The 20,992-nt window shown below is 47.5% G+C and overlaps 1 protein-coding gene across 1 annotated transcript; it reads right to left on the bottom strand.

Moving 5' to 3' along the window:
• Window positions 1-4,116: 4,116 nt before the first annotated feature.
• On the bottom strand, window positions 4,117-6,994 carry A4GNT (alpha-1,4-N-acetylglucosaminyltransferase; the record flags this gene model as incomplete). The annotated part of the gene is made up of 3 exons (XM_082320513.1): window positions 4,117-4,728; window positions 5,679-6,128; window positions 6,878-6,994. The coding sequence occupies 3 exons, from the start codon at window positions 6,992-6,994 to the stop codon at window positions 4,117-4,119; spliced, it is 1,179 nt and encodes a 392-aa protein (XP_082176639.1).
• Window positions 6,995-20,992: the final 13,998 nt, after the last annotated feature.

The following is a 20,992-nucleotide window of genomic DNA, read 5'->3' as shown; positions in this document are numbered from 1 at the left end:
CTTCTCGTGTCCCTTGCAAGGCTGTTTTGCTCTCAGTCCAGCTCAGCAGCATTCAGACCCACTGCAAACTCTGCAAAGTTCCCTCTTCTCAGAGACAGAGGGTCTGCTCCTCCCCTACGAATACTTGCCCTGCATAAGTCCCTTTACATCTCTGCCTCTCTCTGGTCTGCTTCATCAGCTCATCAGGCACCTAAATACCTTTTGGCCTGTAGTCCCATCTCCCGCAGTAGCCTCTCCCTGTTGCATGTAAACAGTAGGGGTCAATGACTGCTCTGAACCAGTCTGGATCAACCTGGGTGGCTCTTTTAAGCACTTCTCAGCTCTACATCAATTTTACCACACCCTTTCTTGTTTCACACCCTTCTCCCTCTCATTCCACTGCCTCAATACGGCAGGAGACAGGAAAGCCTTGATTCAGGGCTGCAGCAAGAGGTCACACACTGCTGCAGCCTCCAGGAACAGCTGTGGATCAGTGCGACATTGTAGTTAACCATAGTTTCCCTCCAGGGTTTGCTCATTTTTTATCCTTTTTGGTGCCTACCTAAAAACACCAGATCAGCAAGCCCCTTCCCTCTCCAGGCTTGTGTGGCCAGCAAAGATCATTATTGTTGCTATTGCTGTGATATATATACTGTCAACAGCACTGCAATGTCAAACAACCCAATTCATTGCATCAGGCAAAGTGAAATGTACACATATACACATGCTTACATATATACACACATGTATATATATACAGTTGTAAACATAGCCCTGAGTCATAGCTGCATGTTATGTAGACCTGTTGGGTAATGGTGCAAGGTCTGCAGGTGAGGTTTTGTTGCATGAATTAACCACTTCCTAAAGAGGAGAGGTTTGCAGGGATGACTAATTAAAATCCCCTAACGATCTACCACATACCCCAGGAGGTAGGCTGTGTTCCATAAGCTCGTTAATATTAACAAAGTCTTCATGCACCAAAGACAGCCGTGTTTCACCTGGCTGACAATGCCGACCTGCTGCTTAGAAGCATGGCTGTGATTGCCCCATTGCCTGCTTCAGGCATGCCTGTGGGTGCTGGAGCCTGCTGGGTTTTCCTCTCCATTTCATAGAAAATGATATATATAAGGTTTCAGACAGCGCAATCATGGCTTCAGCAGGATGTTGGTACAGTAAAACCACAGCATTAGGCAACCTGGGAATCCAGCTCTGAAGATTTTTTTCTTCTCTTCAGTTCTTACTTGCATTTGCCTAGGACAGGTCCTCAGCTGGTGTAAAGCAGTAGAAGTATTTTGACTTCCATGGTGCAATGTAATGCAACATCAGCTGATGCGATGGAGCTGCTGGCAAAAGCTGTCTTCATCACCCACAAGAGAAGCGTTGATATTCCTTCACTAGAACTGAGATTTTGCCCACTGGATGGTGAAAGCATCAGCCTTGAGGGTGCAGGCCCATTGCAGAGGTAGCAGCTAGTACCACCCAGCAGAGCTTAGAGCTGAAGGTGGTCACCTGCACCATTCCCACTCCACTGTGTGAAAACCAGCTCCACCAAATTGCTGGTAGAGCTGGGTCTCAGAAAGCATGATGGGCTTTCACTTTCCAGGCTGGCAGATGTTTTTTTTGCTGTCCCAGCTCATGGCTGCTGGGCCAGGCCGTTGCATGGTCCTCTTCTCTGCAACCCTCAGCCTTTGGCAGGGAAATTTCTCCTCATTTCCTTCTCCTCCACCCTTCCCCACTGCCACCCTGGGGCACTCCTCACCTTCCTGAACTCTTCAAGGGCTTCTTTGCTCCCTGCAAAGTCTAAGGGTGCCCCAGGTGCCAGCATCCCTCTGCTCCCCTACCAGCAAACCTTGGGAGACGCCTTACCACGAAGCAGAGGGGTGTCAGGAGACCCAGACTCTGCTCATGACCTGCTCGAGCAGCTTTTACCCACCTCCTCCGGACCCTTCCCAAAGGCACCCATGACCTCCCTCCCTTTCTGAGCTTTTCCTCTCTCCAAAACGTGATCTCCTGAGACTCATACCAAGCAGCAGTGGCTCGCTCAGGTGGGGGCAGGTGAAAGCCCCCATGCAGGACCTTTGGTGAGGTCGACTGTGCTTGCTGCCATCAGCTCTGCTTTGCGAAAAGTACTGACAGTAAACAACAGGCAGGAAAGGGAAGTGAGACGGGGTTGGACCTCATCTGGAGAGGAGCTGCTACATAACAAACCAGAGCCTCGGAAATGTTTCTTGCCTGAGCTCATCTGCAAAGGCAGCTCAAGCAAGTCAAGTCTCTGCCCGTCCCCCAGCCCCGTCCCTCCCTTCCATGGACACAGCCATTGCCCAGAGAGGGGAGCCTGGAGACTTGAGCCATGGGGCAGAAAAAGGCAAATACTCACTTGTTGCCAGAGACAGAGAGATAAACTGAAGAGGGAGGACAGGGACGGGAGCGGAGTGATGAATGTTGGTGGTGAGAGGCAGCTGGCAGCGGCCCCGGGGGCTGTCCTAAGCTGTGTGGGAAACAGGGAGGACTTTCTGGGCTGTAACCCTACACTCCTCCCCTGCATCGCCTCAGCCCAGGAAAGTCAAAGTCATGGAGAAAAAGCAGCTCCCAATGCCATAGGCAGGCAAAACCCGCTGTAACAGAGCAGGGAGCAAAACTAAACCAGTGTGGACAGCACTGGCACGTGAAACTCATGAGCCGTGAGAGCTTCACCCTGGGAAAGGGAATGGCAAATATTCCCCTGTGCCACATTGCTGCTCTGACAACCTGCAGTGCTCAGCTTGGCACTGCCTGCCCTTATAGTGGTGCAGCTTGACTGACTTGAGCAGTTACTGGGTGGGGGGAACACGGGGCTGGAAGGAGACTCGAGCCTGGTGTCCGAACACGGCACGAAGCGCACATAAACCCTGTGTGCAGAGGGCTTTCTTCTCCCCATTAATCCTGCTGTGATTTCTAGCGGCAGAAACTGGGCTGCCGATTGCAGCATGCTCATTAGCTGTTGTGTTTACAGAAGATAGCATTGTGCACATGGCAAACATGCGATGACGGGCGACTGATCCGCCCCCGTCTTTCTGCTCCCAAGTTAAAAACAGCTGTTCAGACAGACTCAGAAGAGATTTGCAAGCTGGGCTTCTTTTCAGGGGGTTGGGTGGATTGGCATTACCCTGGGAAAAAAGTAAATGCAAGGGATGCATTGCTCTCTGGCAGAAAAGAAGTCACTGGGTGCCCTGTTGAGGTTAAATGGGGATTTTCACACAGCTGGATAAGGGTGACCAGAGCTGCTGCACCTCATTTCCAGGGTAGTTGAACTCCATTTATTTCAAAGAGATTTGGGAGCCCCGGAAGGACATCCCTATCCTTTCTTGGTGCCTCAGCATCTCCTTTCCAGGGGGAGATGTGACTCTTTGCAGCCAGAACTGACCTCAGAGGATGAGGCAGTGCAGCCCCTTCCTGGAAGAAGCCAAAGTAAAAGTGCAGGAGCACAAGCATTTGAAAAATGGGACTCATTTTCCAGGGGCATGCAGGGGAAAGCAAGCTCAGAGGAGTAGTGGTTTATTAACCGTTTTATTTTCACTTGCACTGGTAAGGGCCCTCTCAAAAACGTATGGTGTAAAGTTCATGTGAGAAAAAACACAGGTTAATGAAAAGACAGTGATTTGGGCTTCTCTTCATTAGCAAGTACTGTCATCCATCCTCTGCTATACATTTGCATTACAGTTGCCTCAGAGGCTTCAGCCCAGTCCAAAGCCTGTTCTATTTGCAACTCTTCTGACATGGGTAGCTGCCAATAGTGCCAAGAGGTGCAGAGATTAAATTCTTCCCAGGAGGCCGTGCATCTCTTTAGGAACTTTTCCCTTGGAAAAGCTCACTAGTAAGGCCTGCAAGTCCATTTGATTCAGGAATGTTTGGTTCATGAGCACCTATAAGGAAACAGAACTGAGGCAAAGGTGTCCTTAGTGTCACTGAAGGCTACGTCCAATGGATACCCACCACCATTCTGCACATGCTCCTTAGTGTCCCAATGGAGTAGGTATGGTGCTTATGAAAAGGTCTTTCTCTCTCCTACAAAGCCAGCTACTGACACCAGTGGTGACTGTGTTTTGGCCCCAGGACAGGGAGGGCTGGAAGGATCACCTCCCTCCTCCTTACACCGTGTCACACAGTGTCCTCAGAGAGTGTGAAACTGCTCAGCTCTGCGTTTTGGATCAGGTCCTCGTACGTGGTGGGGCAGTAGGTTTTGTACAGTTTTTCAGCCAGCATGTCACTGCCTGCGACCACAGCTTTCCGGTTGTGGTTCATGAAGTTCCACAAGTGCAGCCCGTAGGAGTGGTTGAAATTTGGGCTTTCGTCCCACACCTCGTAGTACCGGCCCCAGGCTGGGTAAGGTATGGGGTAGAAACGCTGGGGATTGAGGAAGGAGATGTCCTGGCAACTGTGGTCCTCAGTGCCTTTGAAATCTGTAAGATTGCAGATGGCTTTGAGCATCCTTGTCATTAAAAAGGGTCCCTGATTCCCCCAGATGTTCCCATTGTACTTGAGAACAAAGTCCTCCATGCAGTCCCAAATAAATTTGTGGTAGGCAGGGAAACCAAAGATCCCGTTGCTGGAGAACTGCGACTTCTGTGCTGCTAGGAAGATTTCCTCAGGGATGGGCCTGATGGAGATGACATCTGTGTCCATGTAGATGCCCCCATACTTCCAAATGAGAGCCAGTCTGCTGGCGTCGGAGCTGACGTGGACCCAGTTCTTCTCCTCCTCCGGGACTACCTGCAGAGTTGGAAAGGCGAGACAGTGATGCTGCCAGCAGAGAACAGACCACATCCATCCACTGGATGCAAATGGCACTGTAAAACTGCACCTGCACGCCTGCAAATGTCACTGACGACCTTTTCTTCCTCCAGCTATTGAATTTTATTGGAATAAGATAAGGGGCAGTGCAGAGCAATGCTTTGTTAATATAAATGAATGCAGGCACATTTCACGGGTGTTTTGATGGAACCTACAATGTTAAATCAATGATACCATTAATCATTTCCTACTATTTCAGTGGGACACAACTCACTTAACATACTCCCTGATCACTCCCAGCACTTTGGAACAGGCTGGAGGGTTTTCATGGGCACTGTTGGTATTTGGAGTCATTTTTTCTCAGAAGGAAGAGTTTGGAGGAAATATACCTGCCCTGCACAGGGCTGGAGTCAAACAAATTTGACAAAAGGGACTTGCAAGCAGTTTGCCAGGAACTTCTTTCCAGGGCGGAGCTCACAAGATCCCACCTTGGTTTTGCATATTGCCATTAAAAAAACCTGAAATCTCTCCTGCATCTTATCTACTGCAGGCTCTGTTGTGTGTGGCAGCATTAACAAGCACTCAGATGACTCGGGCAGCACATTTTGTTCAACCAGCTTCTGTTGAGAAAGATTATTAAGCGATGTTTTATCAAAACACGTATGCAATCTATTTTTACCAATGTTTCGTTTAGCAAAAAATCTGATTCTCCAGATAGGGGGGAAAATGCTGGTAATATGTTCAATAAACAGAGAGATGAATACACTGCAAAACATGGCAAAACTGAATCTGTTCTGAACCAAAAAAAAGTGACTAATTTCACATAGCCAGTCCTGAATTCCTCCATTCATTTTAAACCTACTTCAGACCTTTTCCCCCCCCCCCTATTTATAACGATTTTCCTATTTCCCCCTTAATATAATGCTCACCTGGTTGTACCACTGGAGCAAAGGGGTCTCCTGGAAGACAGTTTCCATCTGGAGAGGAAAAATGAAGACATTCTTCATAGAAGACAAAAGCGAGAAGGCTGCATAGCTGGAGTTCAAGTCCAATGCTGTGTCGTTCGTAAGTCCCTTCATGAAGAGGATGACGGGCCGGTCCTGGTAAATCCTGGCAGCAGACTCCACAGAGCAGGACACCAGTGGGGGTGGCTCCAGGCGCTCTGTTGTCTCCAGAAAGATAATGCTTTTGCCGAGGCTCAAGACCTGCTCAGGTGTCAGGAGGTGCTTGGACATAGGCATATAGGAGAAGCAGCAGCCGGACAGCAAGGAGATCTCGTACAAAATGCCCGAGACAAAGAAGAAGCAGAGGCATATCTGGATTTTCTTCAACATTCTTGCTTTCCTTGGGCCTTTGGGGTCATGCCTCGGATGTGGATGCTATGGAGAGACAAGGAACAGCAAAATATATATGCCAGTGTTATTACTTAGCAGGACTGGGAAGCGGTAGGCCATGGCTTTGGACAGTGTAGCATGAAGGCAGTTTGGCGAAGCTCATGCCTTTCCCCCAGGGCAAGCCTGGCAAGATGTCTCACGGTGCAGAGGGCTCTGCCCTGGGGGGTGAAGTGCTGGGGTCCCACCTCCTCATCCCCACCCAGGCATGGGAGACCAGGACAGGTCTTGGAGAAGGGACATGTGGCTGTGTCTCATGGCACAGCTACGCAGTCTTTGGGTTGGTAGAGAGGATCAAGGGAGAGAGCGGGGAGAGCAAGGTGAGAAGGATCACCTCAGCCCATGCCAAGCCAAGGACCCCCAAGCACATCCCTGGGGCAGGCTGGTGTAGCAAACTGTTCCCAAGCACTGCAGCATCATGCCAACATGTCCTTGTCCACAAGCAGGAGATGTCCAGGGGGTTTGAGGAGCAAATCCTGATGTGCCAGTGGAATTAGGTGGCCAAGGGTACCATTGAGGGGAAGGTCATGATTACAGTTTGGGATGTGTCAGCCAAAGCTAAAACATTAGCATGTAGGCACCGATGTATTTTTCCCAGTTCGCCCCTTCTTCTCACACTTCAGCCCCAAAGGCTGTGAGGGACTTGGATCCTGCAGGGATGGGGGCTGCAGAAGGACCAGAGACAGATGTAAGGGCAGAAAATGGATGGTTTTGTACAAGCGAAGAACAGGACCTACCTGGATTACAGTTTTGACTAATCCACATTTCCAGCTTGTTTGTTTGCCATCACGGTGGCAATCACGTTCCCTTAAAGCCCAGCTCCCTGGTGAAGACACCCAAACTGTTGGGAGCATGCAAAGCGATTTTGGAAGGCAGGAAACTGATGCACAGAGGAAAACTGGGCTGAATCTCAGTCCCAGAAACAGTTTGGGGCCAATAGGACCCACCTAAAAGGACAAAAAAGGGACAGGTTTTAGGTGAAACCCATCTCATGCCTCCATCAGCCCAGCCCAGCTCCTGATTCCTGGTCTCACCACGACATGAGCCTGTACAGCACCTGGGAGTTCCTGACGGTGAGAGGCAGGATTGAATCTTATCTGCATTGCACTATTTGACGGGTTTGTGACGCAAGGAGATTCTCTCCTGAAATGCCGCCTGGTTGCATCTGAGAAGCCCACATTTGCTCTGCAGATACCACGAGCCAGGGTCCAACAGGGAGACACTCTGAATGACAACCCAATGTCCAAGCAACCCCTGGAAATGTTTAAAGCCTGATTTATTAAAGGGAATGGGAGGAAATATGGCTCTGTGTGCTCAGTTAATTAATGAGATGCATTACCATGTCACCCAACCAGAATATAGATAAGTCCGCAGCATAGCAAACCCCATGGAAATTCCCCTGCAAGTGCTGAGCACACACTTGAAGCTGTGGCAGCTCCTGATCCTTTTCTCAGAGCTAGATCTCATCAAATTAAATATTAAAGCAATGTTCTTATCAGTACAGCTTTCCATGCCGCATAGCAAATTTTGTTGTTTTTCATTGCCACTGCACAGTTTCTCATCACACCCTGGGTTCCCACAACAGCATGGGAGAAGATGCCAGGGGTGAAGTGGGTGACAATGCTATAGCCACCAGGCACCAGTGTGGCTGTGGGTATGATCTGCTGGACAAAGCCAGCAGGTCTGCAGCCTGCAGAAGAGGGAATGCTACTTTTTAATTATTATTTTTCCCTTAATTTTCCCAATTTCTCTCATTGCCCAAGTACTCTGCAGAGGACTCCCTGCTGTGAGAGGCAACTCCCCGTGCCCAGGGCCTCCCTGCAGATATGGAATTTGGACAGAAGACAGGGAATGGAGAACAAATACAAGTGGTTTGGAAATGACTTGTTCCCAAGCCTGCAGATAAAGCAGCCTGTGCTGCAGAGCACTGCAGCCCCAGCGACGTCCAGGTGCAGGATGAATGCCTGCTGCTGAGCCCACCATGAAAGGGCTTGGGAAACAGCAGCAGAAGTGAGATTAAAATAAACTACATCATTAGTTGAACTACAAAATTTCCTCCCACATTCACCTCCTGCCTTTCTCAGACACATGCTTCTGACTTACTCCAGCCATTTGAAAATAAAACAGAACAAAAAAGTTGCCTCCTAGCAGCTCCCTCACCAATCTCAGTGTGGCCAGATTTTCAGGCTGATTTTTTTTTCCCAGTCCCAGCTCCAACCTAAACCATGCCTGCCGCTGTTTCTGTGCTGCTCCTCTGCAGTCCAGGGACCGGAGCTCCCTCCCTCTGTTCTTTGCAATTTTTAAATCTTGATGCCACTCTCTTGGCAATGTTTGCTTGAAGCAGAAAACCCAGGCTTTGCTTTGATTAGAAATGGGACCATCAGGGCATTCCCATTACTGGATTAATATTTCTTCTTTGATGGCCTAAAGATCTGATGTCTCAGAGCAGCCTAGCAAAGCTGTGCTTGCAATAGCCGTTCAAATTTAAAATAGTCCGGGAGGCATTTTATTTGCAAATTGTAGGGAGAGAATAAGTAGACACTCTAACAGATACTGGCTCTGTGTATGACATTGTGAAGAGAAACACGAATCTTCATCGTCTCATTCTAGGAAATTGTTTTGCTTGGTTGGTTTTCCAAAACCCCTATGTGGCGAGTTATGAATTCTCATCACATTTGACCTGGAGGCTGCTGTTATCAAAATGTTCACTTCCCTGCTCAAGTTAAAAGGACTGCAGAACTGAATGTTAAAAATAAATCCCAGCCATTGAATAGATTACCCTGCTGAGTGGGTTGCTTTTCTGGATGCAGCAGACTGCATGCTGGCTTGATGGCCCATCTTGTAAAGATATTTCTTTTCTCAGGGCAATTTCAGTATTTCAAGTGCAGGATGAAAACGGGTGGGAGACTACAAGAGAGATTACTACAAATGTGTGATAATTCCTCCGAGGTGTCTGCGAGACATGTGCGGCAGGAAGGTACAGTGGGATTTTTCAGTAAATGACCCCGAAGGGAGTGAGTAAATCAACCCGCCAGGATGCTCGCAGATGTGCACACCCCCTGCATATCACAGCCTGACCCGATGGCAAACGCTGGGGTCCCTGCAGTGGCAGCCTGGCTAGAGGGATCCCCTCCCAGGGCAGCCCACAGGGTACAACCAGGAACATTTGGAAACCTCTTTCAAAATGGAAAACCTGTAGGAGAATATATTGTATTCATTGCAGACCCTAATTAATGCTGCCTTTCCAACCTCCAGCAATGCATGCCAGTGAAGTGGCTGCTTACTGCACCGCTTCTCACCTGCTTTCTGATTCTGCAACCTGACATGTTTATAGCGATAAAGCAAAACTCACCTCTTGGTGGCAAAAAGCAGACAAAATGTGCAGTCTGTTGGGAAGCAAAGCCAAGCTGAACCACACTGGAAGGTATCCACAGCCAATGGAGAGCCCTTCACCTATGCCAAAGGAGCTGCACTGCCGCTCCACTATTTTCTGCCCTGCCAGGGCTTGGAGTAGCCTCATGGCTTGCTCTCCACCAGCTCTGGTGTTTGCATTCTTGGTGTGTTGAGATAAGGCTGAGGAAGGAGCTAGGGCTGTGTTTTCAAAGGTGCGGGCACACAGGAGCATGCAGTGCGAGGTCCTTCCGGGCAGCCAAACGTAAGCCCCACTCCTCTGTGAGGGTCAGGAGAGATGGGTGGGACTGAGTGAGTGCCAAAAGGCAGACTATTTGCACCTTTTGGCGGTGGTTTACAGCATATTAAGCCTTTTCTCTTTGTATCTAGAACCGCATTTATGGAGGCTACTTTGCACCATAGCTTAGATCTTGTTGCCCTATAGCAAAGAACAACTATGCTGGAGTGGCATTGATGCTCTGAATACTTCCAAGGAAGGCAATAACAGGGCCTCCTACACAAACACATCCCAAATAACACCACAAGTCCTGAACTGGCTGTCTGACAAGCTCAGATGCCTGCCCAGATCCCTGTTAGAGATCAGGCAGGCAGGGAGGTTTGCTGATCTGTCAGAGCTTCTGCTTGTCCCCACAGCCTGTCCCCAGGAGGATGCCTTGAGTGATACAGGAGCACCATCAGGTACCCCCAGGACTGGGATGACCCAACTCAGGTTGGAAGGATCCCCAGAGTTTTCCTGGCCCCGGAGTCTAAGAGGTATGAACTTCAGTGGCTGTCCTGTACTGGGACAGCAGAATTTGTAAGGGAGAGGAGGAGCTGTAGCACTAAAGAGAACTCCCCAGTGCATCCGTCCTGCAGCCCTGACCTGTGCTGGACCAGAGCTGCTCAGCCTGTGCGAAGATACCAGAGCATCCTGCTGGGATGCAATCCCCGGCTCCCGGTCACCCACAGCAATCAGGCTCTTTGCAGCTTCCCTACTGCTCCTTTTTCCCTTCTCCTGATTTTTGGTGAGGCTGAAAGCTTTGTCCAGCCAACAGGTGCCAGCAGCCCCACATGTTGCACACAGGCAAGCATGGCAAACACATTCATTTGCCATCCAGAAAACCACCTCTCTACACCAACAGCAACCACTTAGTGCTTATAAGCCACCAAAAAGCGCTCAGCTCATCCCCTCCACAGCTTGTGGTAGCAGCAAAAAGCCAGCCTGCCTGCTCTTAAAATTTAGCCACCAATATGTCAGAGCATGCCCGTTTGCTCCTGGCCAACTTGGGAGCACCCCACCTTGCCCCACAGCAGGGTGCGAAGGGCCGGCTTTGTTTGTGCTCCCACGTAAGCGTTTCCTGCTGTGGAGAGCTGGCAGAGGATGCAAGAGTGGCTAATGTTGCCTCAGCCAGGCAAAGCAAACAGTCCCCACAGAAAGCTATCGAGATAGTCAGGGCTTAATCAGCAGATAGCACCCTAGGCAAAAATGCCAGGAGGGCTCCAATTCCAAAGTCGTCCCTTGGGCAATGACGTAGGTGAGGAGCCCCTGCGCCCCGACACACCTCTCTGCAAAAAACCCTGTCCTTTGGCAAACACTCGCTCAGGTCCATCATTTGCAGTCTGACCTGCAAGGAAATAGGATGGCCGGTGTCCAGCTCCAAAGCCAGGAGCTCCCCCGGAACACATCCATCCATCCCTTCCCAGTGCACATACTCAGCGCCTGCTGAGCCTAGAGGATGTATTAATACGGAGGCATGCATGGGAACAGATGGCAGCTGTTATTAAAAGTTTCTGTCCAGTTTTTATGCACAATGTGAAAGCATCCCCCTCCTGCCCCAGCTCCCCCCATCGCCTCAATGTGCTACTGAGCTCCTTCCCCTGGAGTTAGGAGGGGAATTTTCTATGCAACCCAATCCTGCAGAAGGGGCAGTGTAAAGTTAAAACCTGGAGCAGCCCATATCGCAAGCATATAGGGGAGATGATGAAACTAAGCTAAAGTGCACAGGCTCAGCCTGCAGCAGAAAGTGAGAGGGCTGTGCGTTAATGCAGGCTGCCTACGGCCCTGGCTGCTTGGTGGGAGCATTTGGGAAAGCACTTTAAGGCAGAAATGGGGTTATTTATCTTAGGGGATTCTTCTGTCTACCCCCTGCATCTCTACAGGCACAGCCCCAAGATTTGGCTGGGCTGTGATCTCCAAAATGAGCATCTTTGCCCCAGAAACATGCTTTTGAGGGCTGGATTCATCCTGTCTCTTAATATGTCAGACAAACTGAGGCAAACCTCTTTGTACCCTTTCTCAGCCCCCACCTGGATGCCATGAGCTGCCAGCATCTCACCAGGACTCTGCCCCATCCTCCTGCTCCATGGTGTGATGAGCCAGGTGCCACTGCCATGGCTTTGCCTGTGCCTGCCAACCTGGCACATGAGTCTGGGTCCCCAAAAGCCTGCTGGAAAGGCATCAGAGGGGAATAAGCAGGCTCACACACACCAGTGAGCCCAGTCTGCATGGAGCTGGGGTCTGCACTGGTGGATGGGGCACTGCCAGGTTACTTGGACTAAGACCATTGCATGCTTCACACCCACGCAAAAAAAAAAGAAATACAGGGAGTAGCCAAAATCCTGGTGCTGCTCTGTATTGCTCTCTGAAGCAGTCTGTTTTTTGCTTCATTGCATGAGGAGCCCAGAAAAAAGGGAGTCTGCAGGCAGAGCCAATGCCAGGTACCCCTGCATCATCAAGGGCTTGGTGGCATGGCCAAGGGAGGCAAAAATCACACCTCAGTAGCATATAAGCAGTCTGCAGCAGACTGAGGCCCCAGCTCCCAGCAAGGTGACTAGTGACAAAGTCATGTTTTCCCTTCACCTCTCCACGCTGCTGCACATCCAACAAGTGCGGAGCAACATTTCAGCCTTGAACACCATGGTTATAGGGAAGGCGTTGCACCAGCTTTGGCCCATGGCGTGCCTGCTCAAGTTTGGTTCACATGCAATGTTGGCCACTTGCTGCTGCACATCCAGTGTCCTGGGCTGCAGATGTTCAACCATTTCACCTGACGGTCTGCAGCAGGGACAGTGCTCACTGGGACAGTCTGGTTTTCTGCTCTAGAGCCCACCCAAGCCTTCATCTTCTCCATAGCAGAGACCCTATGGAGATTTCTCTTTATCCTGAATAACCTTAGAGACAGTAATCCTACAAAATCACTGTTGCTCCACTCAGAGATGAGGTTCGTTTTATTCCTAAGCTTGGGAATCTGCTTTGATTTTGCTCCATGAAAGAATGAACATATTTGCTCTGGAGATCTCCTGCAAAAATCGACGTGCATCAATGTGGCTGCTCAAGCAATGGCTGAGCATTGCTCTCCAGGAGCACAGCCAGCCACTGCTCTGGATTTGGCTCCAGTAACGTTCAAAAGGACGATTTCTCACCTGTTCAGCAGAGCAGCCAGGGCCTGAAGGCAAGCATCCTGTGTGGGCACTGACTTTCCCCTAGAAACATTAAACATTATATTATTGCTGTACACACTCTAAGCATCACCCAAAACAGGTTATTAAATAATATTGAACAATAGCTCATTCCCTAAACCTTACCAAAGGTCTGCTCAGGTCTGTGCCTGTGACCACTGCCAAGTGCAGGGGTCAGGTAAGTTCCTTGGGGCTTATCACCCACTCAGACTTCCCATTTCTCCCTTCTTAAACACAGACACTTGTCCCAAATGAGCCAGCCGATGCCATTGTTTGCCAAGGTGGCTCCAAAGACTGCTTTCTAGAAAATTTCAGCCCATGTGACAACCATCTCAGGAAGTTACAGCAATTAAACTCAGGTGCCCATCATTCAGGGGCTGTGCACAGGGCACAGCCCAGCTTTTCACCATCACCTTTCAGTGTTTTGCTGGGCACTTCCAAGAAAAGTCTGGCTCAGCCGCCTTTGTGAACTCTTTTGAATAGGGAGAGACAGCAACTAGACCCACCTTCGCCTTCTCTGTTCCGGGTTGAGCAAACACAGCTCCCTTGACCTCTCCTTGCACATCCTCCATAACCATCTGGTGGCCTGCCATAACCATTCTGGTGGCCCTCCACTATGCCCTCTCTGGTTTTCCAATGTCTTTCTTATACTGGGGGCCCAAAGCTGAACACAGTAGCCAGCTATGGCCTCCTAAGTGCCAAGACAAGGGGAGTAAACCCTTCCTCGCCCCACGGTGCTCAGTTTTGAGTAAGACCTCTGGAAGACCACCCTGAACATTCACAATACAGGGAGAAACGTGTCTGGATTTGCTCCCTTTGCACACTAATCGTTTTAGGCATCCTACTTGCTGTTGTTAACTGCCAGCATGTATATCTTTTGGCATTTACTGAAAGCTTGTGTCTTTTTTAGAATTATGTTGATCTGTGTTATAGAAAACTCATTTGCTCCTTTTGAGCTTTCTTAGTTATTTTACAAAAAATCAATAGCTGTCGCTTGGGAAACAGTAAAGCACTTCTTATACCTTACATGCATATGGACAGAAGTGAAGCTTATATACTTTTATAATAATATATGTATTTTTATATATACTTATATAATAATATATATATTACTTTGTTATAAACAGGGGGACCCAGAGTTACACCTCTCAAATGTGAGCTCGTCAGTTGATTCAGAGGAAGGCAGGGCCACAGGCACTAATGCATGGAAGAAAAAATATCAGAGAAAGGAATGCAAGGGGCTGAATTGTGCCAAATTACAAGCAATTGTAAAGCAATATATTTGTGTTTAAAGGTTTCCATATTTATAACACCTGCAATTCCATACAGCTTTAGAGATAAAACAAGTGTAACAACTAAAGAAGCAGCCACCATATCTGCAATATGAAAGAGTTTACTTTTATGTGCCTAATTTTATGTTGTTAAGCTTTTTGCAACTTCCCAGCTCTACACACACATGTGCATTATTATAGCCTTCCTCCACTTTAATTTAGACACCCTTTGCGATACTAATTTATATATCATCATATCAGGACTTTGGGAACTAACTGATATTAAGTGTTTTCTGCATTGGACAGCCTTCATTTTTTTATGAGGGGTTGTTAACTGAAGACATGATGTTGTTGGTACAGTATAGAAGGAGATGGTTTAGTTGGGGGTGCTTCTAATTCTGCCTTTACATCACGAAAGCTTTTTGTGCTGGTATATCAGAGTGCAAATACCATTAGACTTTGGGGGCCTCACTTGGCAAAAACTCTTTCTAAAAATCTCCTCCCATTAGAAACAGCTCTGTTACCTCTGACCAGAGCCAGTGTAAACTACCAGTTTACAGGCTAAAGATTATATTTCAGCCACCGAGATTCAGGCCATGTCAATCCTGCAGTCCCTGCAAGGCAAAAACCCCCGCCAAGCAGAGCCCATCAGCAATTTGCAGGCTGTTTGCATGTGAGCAGGGTGGTCCAGAGCAAATCCACCCAGGTTCTATCCACTGCTGCAAGCCTGGTTTTACTCAACCCCACAGAGCTCCGAGCCCCTAAAAAGGAGAAATGCTGAAGAATGGTAAAACTCCAGACAAGTGGTTGCTTTACCTCTAAGAAAAGGGGTTTTTATGATAAAACAAACATTTGTAAATGCTCTGTCAGCACAGTGCCCTGAGCAGGTTTATCTGCCCCACGTTGATCCTTGCCCTCCTGTGCTCTGCTCAATGGGGACAGAGCAGCTGATGCCATCCCCTGAATAATACCAGAAGGAAAACGCTGCCTGCACTGCAGGGTGAGCAGGCATGCCCGATCCCACCGCTGTCATTGCGAGGAGGTGGATCCAAACACACAGCAGGGCCAGGAGCTGGGTGCTGAGCAGTGATGGATGGATGTCTGGAGTAAGTACGTTAGAAAGCTACAGCAAAAGTCTATCAGAAAATCATACTTGATTTCATTACCATTTTGTGGACAGCCAGCAACAAGAGCTTTCTATATTCATGAATTCATCAGATTCATATTTCAAAAATAATAAATGTTGTTATTATTATTGGAATGAATTTCTCTATTATGTACTGAGTGATTGTAACTACTTACTGCCTCCAGCACAGGAACCACCTAAAGAATAATACAAGAAAATAATATTTCTGTAGTGGTTGCTACAGGGTTGTGTTAGGTTTTTTTAAGTGAGAAAGGTATTAACCAGAACAACAGCAACAATCATACAGAAATAAAGTCATTATAAGGTTGTGTATAACACTACCAGTTTTTTTCAGGTAAATTTAATTTGGGGCACATGACTCATGCTTCTGTGAGATTCTTCTGGATTTCTTGGAGCTCTGCCTCTAATAACAGCTTCGCTCTTTCTGCCTGCTTTAACCTATGTACAGAGGAAGGAAAGCAAAACAAATCTCAGCAGAATGACTTCCTGATCTAAAGATTGCAAAGGAGGACGATGAGGCTCTTTGCTTCAAACCCCTTATCGACATCTATTAGCTCATTTGTTCCTATGGCCCATGTGTGCCTCTTTGGCTTGTGTACTTTGGAGGCAGGGCTTTCCCTGCTCCTGGGCACCCTCAGTACTGTACCTTTTATTCTCACAAGCTCATCCATAAAATGCTGTGCATTGACAAAGAGCAGAGGAGATGAACCAACTGACCATAAATTATGCACTTGCAGGCTAAATCTAGATAACTAGCGGATAGAGCAGATCAGCTGTGATAGATGGCTTTCCTCCAGCTAGCTGACAGCATGGGGAGTGGAAAAAAGACAGAAGGGGCTGCAGAGCTGCCTAGGAGGCACTCCAGCGACTATGCTAGCATGGACTGGTCTCCCCTGCCATCACAGAAGGGTTTATGGTAGAAGTAACAAGTCCCACTTCACCCTAGTTATTTCCTCCCCATGGTGATTAGCAAGTCCCCTCACTGCCTCCATTGGGCTCCATCCTGACCTCCCTTTTCACATGATCAGCAGGGTGCCTCTATCCAAAGAGCTGCCATGGCATTGTAATATAGAAAATTAGCAAAACACAAGACTTTCCAAGAGGCCCAATCTAGTTGTGAGCATATTTTGACATGAGTCCAATAGGATGGATTCAAAAAAGATGGGATCCCACCATGCCGAAATGCAACATTTGGTTGAGCATCTGCCAAAACAAAACTAGCAGACTGCTGGGGAGGCTGCATTTTCCAGTTTTTTTTTTTTTTTTTTTTTTTTTTTTTTTAAGCATGCACAATGGCAAAGAGGATCACTGCGAGCATCTTCAGCTCCCCAGCCTATGTGAGCAAGTACCCACTGATAGCTGGAGGGGACATTTATTACAAATACTAGGCAAAATTTAAACTTGAAGCCCCAGCATGATGACAAGTTGCTCTACCACCACACTATAATAATCTCAACGTATCCCTATCCAGAATTTGGGATTTTCCTCTGCAATAATGTGGAATAATTCTGCACGTTGCAGACCTTTGGTCTGTTGCAATAGAGTGGAGGAACCAGTTACTTCCATGTTACCTTCATTTCAGTCATGCCATGTCATTATCTGATGAGAAAAATTAGAATTACATTCTGGTGGCTAAAATTCATAGGGAACTTGCCTTCATTAACTCTGCTGACCACCTGTCCGTCCATGACATCAGAGATGGTATGAGACCTTCCCATGAGCAACACTCTACACTGGCACATTTAGAAGAGGACCTCTTCTCTCCCAAGGGTAAGAATAAATTTTGCAAATATTTGGGCGTTGCAGAGGTGTCTTTGGGCCACAAAGATCTATCCTGCGTGAACAACTTGCAGCCATCCCTTCTTGCCTTCTGTACCCCCCTCTTTGGAAGTTGGTCCTGGGATAGGCTCCAGATCTCCAGAATAGGGAGAGTGAACGGAGAGATGACAGGAACGGACAAAAACAGCAGGACAGCAAGAAGGTACGTCTTCAAAGTGAGGGGAAGGCTATAGCCAGACTGAGCGTGACCATGCACACGTGAGGGAAAAAGAAAATAATTGCAAGTTTCCTTAGTGGAATATATAAAAGGAGGCAGAAAGGGGGACAGCCGGCCAGCAAAAGTAGAGCCAGGCTAAAGGGTAATCAAAACATTCCCTCCAAATTAAACTGATGATTAGTTTTTGATGGTAAAGGTGATGTGGATTGGGGAGTGAAGGCAGACAGTTACTTGGAATAAGAGCGGGGGAATGAAAGCAGCCACATCTGCGGTGAAAGCAGGACCCGGGAGGGGACACAGACGAAGCCTGAGAGATTGGGGAAGTCTCCATCCCATTTGGAGAGAAGCAGCACATGGTGTGCAGAGGGGAGAGCAGAGATTTCTAATGAGTCTTGTGGGTCAAATGGCACTGATTGAACCCACACAAGCAAATGGATTATAAGGAAAGTAAGGGAAGATAAGGAAAATGAAAAGCATGAGCTAGCCAGCTATGGATGTGCTAACCCATTTTTAGTTATACACAAGATTGTAGGACAAATTCTGAAGGAAACATTAATTAAAGGCACTGAGAAAAATGAGATAAAGTGCAACACAGGTTTACCAAAGTCAGTTTGTGCCAGACTGTGCTGACATCTTCCTTTGATAAGATAATTGGTTTTCCAGACAAGGGAAATTTGGTAGATCTAATCTATCTGGAGTTCAATAAAGCATTTGATATGGTGCCACATGGGAAATTATTAGTGAAGCCTGAGAAAATGAGAATTAGCAGAAGAACTCTGAAGTGGAGAGAACAGGGGCTGGTGCAGAGACAGCAGCAGGATTGTCATGGGGAAAACAGGACCAGAGAGAGGTTGCTGGTGGGTGTCCAAAACCCCTGTCTTGAGACTGATCCTAGTAAAGGCCTTCCATCTCTAAGGCTGGGAGCAGACTGGTGCGGTTTGCTTACTTGCCTGGAATTTCTGCAGCGTGACTCACGTGCGCTCAGTGCTCCCGACCTTGAATGCTGTGGATGGAGCATCGCTGCAGACTTTGTAGGGATGCACCTGCACCATGAGATGGCAATGTTGTTCCACCAAAGAGCATCCTCTTCTCATTTTCCAGCTCTAGTTTTCACTGTCTGGACACATTTCGGTACGTACTCCAAGAAATACCAGTGCTTGCAACTGTGAAACAACAATGATGGTGGAAGCTAAATCAGTCCCTGCATGGCTGAAGCAACGTGGCTCTGGACAATCTGCCTTTGTGTCTCGAGACTGAAAGCGTGCAGGTGACATGGGAAGGGAACATGTTTAAATACATCAGATGAGAAACAAGGCATCACTATCTTCACTGCAGATCCAGTCCAAATAACCTTTCCCAGTTTACAAAAAAAATTCCAACCCCAAACCAGGCAATGTTGCTCAGGGTAAGTGCAAACGCGTACACATGTGTGCATGGCAGAAGAAGAGGGAGAGGAGGAGACGATTTTATATAGAAATAAAATCTGCTTATTCCTTCCCTGTATTTTTAGCTTAAATTACACCCAAATGCCATCTGATCAATTCAGCTGAAATGAGCCCTTAATCCTAATAAGTCTTGATCACCTTTTTAAACCTTGGGAAACAGCAGGGAATCTGTTTGCGTTAAGTATTAACACCTTGATTCAAATTTCTTTAGCATGTATCTAACTTACATAAGCATAAAATTGTCCCGTTAATATTAAACAAGAAATCAGAAAGGGCAAAGAAATGCTTTGGGCTGCTGCTTCTCCCTGCGCATCATGTCTGATCACTCCAGCTCCTTTCTCAAATGGAAAGGTATGGAAGGTATATTAAATCTTTATGAATTCAACAGTTAACGCAGCAGTGGGTTTCTCTGTCTGGGCTGAACTAAATACACCCCATTTGGGCTCTTTCTGTGTACGAGAGACGTTTTAATCTAAAGTAAAGCAGAGAAGATCAAGCAAACAACGCTTCTGAAGACACCTAGTAGGAAAGTAGCTGATGCTGATTTTCACCTGTGTTGCAACAGATTTAGCCAAGGATGGGACTCATGATTTTCTTTAATTCTTTGAACAAAGCTTGGAGGAGCTCATTATTCCTCAAACCTAGAACAATTTTATCTGTTTTAATAAGTCTTCCGAGGGACTTCTAAATATTGAATTTGCCAAAGGATGCTGTTTCAGAGAAATGTGGGTGTTAGCAGTCCACTGTAACACTTCATTCAATCATTAGCCATTATGATGCTTCCTGAATCTTGAAATTCATGCATTATTATTGTTACTTTCTAGATTTCTTACCTTTTTTTAGTACTGATGCAATCACTTCTTTACCAGTAGTAGCCTACACAATAAAATTGTTTCTTTCTCCCTCTTATTTTATAGCTACCCAGGAATTTCTTTAGGTCATCTATCACTTACTAAATTATGGATTAGAATTGTAAGAGAGGAAGGGCTGGTAGGCAGAATCTCTTTTGATAGTAGTCTTGCACAAGCCTAGCCCCAGCTGCTCCAAATTAGTGTGGACCCAATGGTGTAAATCAAGATGTATTCATTTGAATGCAGCCGTGATTATTTTTCCCAGCTGAGTGTTTGATGGGAGGGCTTTTTCTGGTAGCCTGTTCATCACCCTCTGGACTCATCAGTAGATTTGGTGTGGAGAATGCTTGTGGTGTGTGAGCTTCCCTGGTCCTAATAGGAGAGGAAAGGTGTGGGGGAATCCTGAAGGTGGTAGCATTTCCATTGCTAACCAAGAGCAGATTTACTGTCAGCAGCAGTGAGAGCATCTGAAAAAAAAGGATGGTGCTGGAGGTGCTCCCGTGGAGACGGAGTCAACTGTATCAGGGAAGGTGATGGGAGGCACCAAGTGTGCCCTTGCAGGTGGGTGTGAGTATGGGGGTGAAATGAGCAGTGCAAAACTGCCTGTACTGGGAAATAAAGCAGTGAGAAGAGAATAAAAGTTATCATCTTAGCAGCCTGCTTTGCAGCTCAGTGCTCAAAGGTGTAGGTCCGCTGGGTCAGAGACCATGCTCAGGTCTCCAGCTCAGCTCTCTTCTGGGAAGACTGAATATAACCCATAGGGAGTGTGTGTTACCCTGCTCCCTTCACTTCCAAAGCAGGGTGGAGGCAAAACTTTTGCAGGATCTTAATTTCAAAGGCATACATGGAAATGGGGCTCCCCTCCTGGGATCCACCAGAAAGGCCCCACCAATCTCATGCCCTTGAGCAATGTGAGTCTGAGTATTTGGTCTCCATCTTCCACACATTTTCCTGGAAGACCAAACACTGGCTTTGTAAATCCATTGGAGCTCCATTCTATGGAACCTCCTTACACCCAGAGCACCATGTAGATCCTGAATGTGGTTGTGCAGATACCCTTCCTCTTGTCAGCATTTTCCTTACTGGAGCCCTGCAATGACTAAACAGTGTTAGAGCTCCCCTCCCATTTAGCTATAAATAAAAGGATCAAGGTCTTGACCTCTGGAAACTCTCTGTGATCCCATCATTGTGCAACCATGCCCAAAACACTGTATTAAACTGGCAGGGAACATAAATCTGGGACGAACTAATGAAGACCCCTAGGGCCACCGTTCTTCATAGCTGTCTTGTTAA

This window comes from Platalea leucorodia (assembly GCF_965183815.1).
Source record: "Platalea leucorodia genome assembly, chromosome: 8".
In the NCBI taxonomy this organism is placed as follows: Eukaryota; Metazoa; Chordata; class Aves; order Pelecaniformes; family Threskiornithidae; genus Platalea; species Platalea leucorodia.
The sequence above is the reverse complement of the archived record's forward strand: the minus strand, read 5'-3'. Positions and strand labels throughout refer to the sequence as shown.